This window comes from Trachurus japonicus, chromosome 9 (assembly GCF_045865225.1).
Source record: "Trachurus japonicus isolate A0001 chromosome 9, Traja_1.0".
Taxonomy (NCBI): Eukaryota; Metazoa; Chordata; class Actinopteri; order Carangiformes; family Carangidae; genus Trachurus; species Trachurus japonicus.
The window spans coordinates 26,249,227-26,255,210 of record NC_140915.1 but is presented as its reverse complement, the minus strand read 5'-3'; the positions used below and the strand labels follow the sequence as shown (position 1 = coordinate 26,255,210).

Here is a 5,984-nt window from a genome sequence, read left to right as displayed (position 1 = left end):
TTCAACTCTTGATTTCTCACCCAATCAGCAAACGAGGTTTTGTGACGCAGTGCGTAGTTACGCCGTTACGCTACGTCTTTGGATACGCTACGTATTTTCAGAGAGAGCAGGAAGTGTGATGTGGCTTTGACTCCCAGCAAAAAATGGTAAGTTTGTTTTTGGTAAACGACAGCCTTTTCTCGCATGCTTAATCCTCCATGCATCACCTATAACATACGCCCTGCGTCCAAACTGTGTCGGAAATACACCGTGACAACAACTGAGGCTTGTAGTCGGTGGAAAGCAACAGGACGTATGGGAAATGCTAACACCCGAGCTAGCATTGACTAGCTAAGAAAGGCTAACAGCCTTTAGCCAATCAATTATGTTTTTCTTCTTAAATTATATTGGAGATGGGTTTTATCACGCACGCTGCGATGATATGACAAATTGATATGTTCGATAAGAAAGACTAAAGGTATCACAGACCAATGATCACAGCGCGTGCCAGCGTCGGAATGTTTGGAAGTGTTTTGCCACGTAGCTGTCCACAGTTCAGGCAGTAGCTACACAGTGCGAGACGAGTGTGTGTGTTTTGATGGTTGGTAGTATGCGGTTGGTCCTTCAGTAACACATGTACTTAAAAAGCTTATTGGAAAGTCACTTAGTTATTCCCTGAAGTGTCCCCTATTAAACTGAGATCTCAAAGATAAGCAAATGCAAATCAGATTTTTTGTTTCACCTTTACAAAACATACAGCATCGACAAGCACATACAGGGAAGATTAATGATGGTCACAGAGAGAAATCACTATGTGCTAAATTATGAAACAAAACATCAACATGTAAATTAAATGTCTAAAATGTAATGATTTGTGCCAATAATAAGCCTTTGAAAACATGTATTCCTAGAAAACCGATGGATGAGAACATCATGCACAAACATAGTCTCTCTGTCTCTTGACACATTTGTGTAGACTGAGACAGATGTTTCCTAAAGAAATTGCACTAAAACATCTTGATTCATAGGAACTTTGTAGCTTACATGTATTGTAACTCATGATGATTCAGCTTCCTTTTCATTTTTATGAAAAGATGGCAAGTTATGCCTTTTGTATAAAAAGCAATACCAAATCCCAAACCTCTCAGGCCATGAAATACTGTATGTGATGTTTTTTTTAAATATCATTTAAAACAGCATGACATTAGGAACTGTGTTGGGTTGCTTTTCCAGGCAGAATGTATATATATACTTGTGTGTAGTGTGTGTAATACATATAGGTGACTCTGAGTCCATATATACAGCCAGCTCACTTTTTGTCTTTTGTCTGCCAGAATGAATAACTGGTATAACTGGATTGTGTCTGTATTAAATATGTTGTTCTCTTTCAACTTGCAGTCAGCCATTTTCAACTTCCAGTCGCTGCTAACAGTGATTCTCCTCCTCATCTGTACCTGTGCCTACATCAGAGCGATGGCTCCCAGCTTGCTGGACAAGAACAAGACCGGGTATGATCAGATACCACATGACACATATCATACAATAATCCAATTAATGTCTTAAATGCACGTCTTTGTCTTTGAGTTCTGTTTTTTATCCTACTAATATTTGTTGCTAAGTTTATATTGTTACTCTGTAAGGCGTGGCATGCACAGCTTCCCTGTCAAATGAGCACAGTCAGAGTTCATTGTTTGTTTTTTTTACACTGAGCTTAATGAAAGTACTATAGAGTTAAGAAAGAAAATCCTGATATACATTGAAGCAGTTCAAAATAAAGCACATACATTGAATAAAGTACTAAGGCTAAAGCTCAGGGTGGAGTCGCAACACTGAAAATATCTTATTCTCATACCCTCAGGAATTTCTATTGTGACATGCTACCGCAATCACTGACAATGTAAAGGCAGTTAAGGCATAAAATGATTTATGTCTAATAAAAAATCCTCTGCAATCTGGTTCCATTCTCCAAGAGCCTACCACCAATCACCTTCCTCAATTTGACAATTATCAATGTCAACTTAAATTTAAACTGTTTGTTTTCTGTCTGTGGTTGACAACCTTATATTTACACCCAACAAATGATCTGTGATGAAGCTGATTCTACTTTAAGTAGGCTATCAGTTGATTATGTGCACATAAAGCCCTATGTTTTTAAAATGAACTGTAACTCACTGGTGCTACAAAGGACACTTGCTTATTTTTTCAGCTAATAAGAAAGCTCTTCTTTGAGACGAGTAAAGTAGCAGAAAGCCGTAATTTTTCATCATTACCAGATCATTATTATCCTTGGACTTACAAACTCAATGATTCACCTTTTTAATGAGTCTGGCACAGAGCAGGAACAGCCACACACTCACCCACTCACACACTCGCACACGCCATTGGAGCAGGGAGGGACATCATCTCCAGACAAACACATGAGTCTGACAGTGGCAGATGGGATGATTTAATAGTTTTCCCTCTTGATTGATATGTTGACTATAAGGCATGAGCTATTATTTGTATTGATTTGGTGCCACACATTATGCAGATAATTTTTGTGCTGACGGGATTGGCCAAAAACTTGGCGAGAATAACATCTTCTTGCAAAGGGTTAGGGTTAATTTGTGTTTTGAACAGAAATGCATGTTTTACATTAGAAAAAACACAAAGAAACCTAGATTATAGAAAATGTAGCATTTACATCAGATCTGTTTTTAGTTGGTAAAAGAAAATTTTACAATGGGATGCTGACACCATCTGGTCAGTATGAAAGTTAAGAAAGTTGGGTTTTAAACATGGATGGAAAAAGACATGTCAATGCAGATTTGCCATTTGCCTCAGCTGTCACAAGAGATTAAGACTGGCCTGCTATCCCACCGTATTCCCCTGTGCACACTCCTTACATGAAAATTAACATTTGATGGCTGCAGGTGGGGTTTGTAGAAGAGTGATAAGTCCTCTGGTAAAGGCTCAGGAGGTCTGAGTTGTAGTTTCTCAATGTGGTACCTTTGTATCAAGTCAGTATCACAACATCAGAGTCATTTCTGCCTTTACGTTTTAATGCAGTAAAGAAATGTACATTATACAAAAGTCCAAGTTTGTCAAACCGGTATCATACATGGAGGCCATAAATACTCCTAATAGTTTTTTGTCATTTCATTTTTTTTAGGCTTCTAGGAATTTTCTGGAAGTGCGCCAGAATAGGTAAGCCTGTGATTGCTTCACAATTTGTTTTTCATAGTCATTTTTTTCACAAATATTGTGTAAAGATGTAGCCTTGAACTTAACATTATTTCTCTTCTCCAGGCGAGCGGAAGAGTCCATGGGTGGCCTGTTGCTGTGTCATCATGGCGTTTAGTATACTGTTTCAACAGTAGCAGTCCAAAGAAAACCACAAATGGGAACATTGGGGAAATGGATAGACAGACACAAGCCATGGACAATACGATCCTAGAAGCACAACAGGTCCTCCTGTGGTTGTCACGTAGATAATGTAAAAACGGAGACCAGTCACCGTAACCACACAGAGAGAGTGTATGTCTGTGTTGGAGGAAGGGTGAGCTGATAGCCCCAGAGTGTGTCTAGATCCCTCCACTGACTTCCAGGTCTGTCCTTGTGCTTGCTTACATGGAACATTTTCTCTGGATGGATGTATGAGAGTGAGTGTGTGTGTGTGTCTTGAGGCGGCAGTGCTTTCTGTTACCTGCCATTTAGCTTAAAGGAAAAAAAATAAATCACAACGGTCGACCAAAAGATGCATTGTTTGTCCAAACATTTCAAATGGATTATTTTTCCGCTTTTGGGTAAATCACAATTGCAGCGACCTGTAGCCGCAGTCCTCTCCCTGTATAAATGTTCTTAACTGTTGAGCGATTCACATGAAATCTTTTGTTCGTTGTATCTGAACTTGGTGATCATATTCCACAACAAACAAGATGCTATTGTTGCTCTTTTGGTGTCAAATTGCCCCACATATTTGTCACAAAGAGCTACTGATGGTTTTACAGTCAGTTTGTCGCTATTTATTAAAGAACCTTTTTGGAAATCTGGTTTGAGAAGGCTGATTTTTGTGTTTGCCATCAATTTTAAGTCTTGTGATAGGGCCACACTGTACGATGAGTTATGATGCAAAACATGCAAAAAACCAAACAAACAAAAAACATGATGTTGATGATGACCTTTAAAACATTTGTCAGTGTTCTCCAAGAACATAGGCACATTTCCATGTCAGATTGAAGCAGCTGAGCAGTTTGTCTCTTGAGTAGTTTTGGCGAAGAGGAAACTATGACTAAGATTTTCTGCACAAGAGCACGGATGTGAAGTGCATTTAAAGTGCAGTGCTCAGAATTCTGCTCAGAGTGAGATGGACAGTGAAGAGTTTGCGATAACCTCCGCTATAACCTTCCAGTCAACACTCATCTCCACAGGGTTTGCTGCAAAGAGCTGTTGGTTGATTGTACCACACAACATGACATCGCTAGATATCTGTCTAGTATTTAATTCCAGATATTTGGCAGCGAGGTGAATTAGAATGGAAAGCAGAATTTTAGTTTTTTCCATCCTTGCAGAGAAAGTCTCAAAAGTACAGTCCTAAAGTATACTGGAGGATATCCAGAATGTTTTTTAGAAAAGTTATGATAATGTGTGACAGCTCATCTACATGGGAAATCCTCTTAATTCCATCCTTCAAATGTAGCCAAACAAAAGCTTAATAATATGTCAAAGTATTGTTCCAAATACTGCTTGTGACGAGCTGAAATTATATGATTCCAATAAACGTGTTATGGCAAGTTGAAGTTCAGGACATTGTGCGTCATTTAATTTTTGTTGTCAGTTTTGAAATTTAACCTATTACAGTACAAAATTGTTGCAATGACATTTCGCTGCTGTTGTACTTGTACAGTCTAGTATGTGACTGTGAAATCCTTCTTGATCTATTTATCAAATACTCGGATCACATAATTGTAACATGGCCTATTTCCTGGGAAATTTTAAAAGAAGGGAGGGAATCTAAATCATTAAACTAAATGCTAAAAGTTATAATGAACAGAAACAAATCCCGCACATGTCCTCTCTCCTGTGTGGCACAGAGGGTTTAAAATAAAGGAGGATACTTGTTGACACACTCACCAGTGATAGACTGATCACTGATGAGTGTCCAGATCCCAACACCTCACACACAGTCCCTTGTTAGGGAACAAGGATACCCATATTGGTGCACATCCGTTTTGGCGCTCCCCGGCTGAGATAAAGCATCAAGTGAAGCCTGCCGGTAAAGTCATGATTATCAGCCAGTGACGCAGATACAGGAGACACAGAGGAGCAGGAAGCTCTCAGTCATCTGTTTCTATCTTGGGGCGCAGAGATACTGGTTGGCTGGCGGGACATCTCTGAGTCAATGAACCAAGCTAATGTCTTAGGTGATGCTGAAAGGAAAATGATACGGCGGACCTGCAGTCACTTAACTCCAGCTCATGATAGCAGCTATATCGATGGTCCCATGTTACATGTGGAAAGACTGATTGTTATGGTGTTTACATATAAGGAAAAAATCTCATAGAATGGGAAAGTAAACAAATAGTCCCAGAGTTGTATATACAGTATATCCCTTCCTTAGGGGGCATTTGGGGACAAAATCATACTAAAACTTTTTCCTTTTTTTTTTTTACTTTTCAGGTCATAGTGATTACTGTTAAACTCCCTTAAATGGTGGGCACGGTTACTAAACAATAACAGTGAAGAATATTGGCAGCACCTCAGTGACTGGATGCCTAAGACAACAACTGCAGTTTCTAAAGGGGCTAAATGCATGTCCTGATTTCTGTGTTTGACTTGGCTGATCAAAATTTACACAAGTGGATGCCATATGGCCAAAGGCACAAGAAAATAGACCTTTTTTCTCTCTTTTTAGTGTGTCAGAATTCTGTTTTACATGACATCTGCTGAAAATCACTCCTGTCACCTCCAGGGCAAGGCTGCCCGCAAACCCACCTCAACTTCATAGTGTGGTTTTCTTCAGGGAG

General features: G+C 39.3%; 1 protein-coding gene across 1 annotated transcript; it reads left to right on the top strand.

Moving 5' to 3' along the window:
* The first annotated feature begins 1,336 nt into the window (after positions 1-1,336).
* tmem167a (transmembrane protein 167A) lies at positions 1,337-4,006 on the top strand. The gene is made up of 3 exons (XM_085787031.1): positions 1,337-1,487; positions 3,131-3,165; positions 3,268-4,006. Exons 1-3 carry the CDS (start codon positions 1,354-1,356, stop codon positions 3,336-3,338), a joined length of 240 nt encoding a protein of 79 aa, XP_085643157.1. The 5' UTR covers positions 1,337-1,353; the 3' UTR covers positions 3,339-4,006.
* The last annotated feature ends 1,978 nt before the right edge of the window (positions 4,007-5,984 follow it).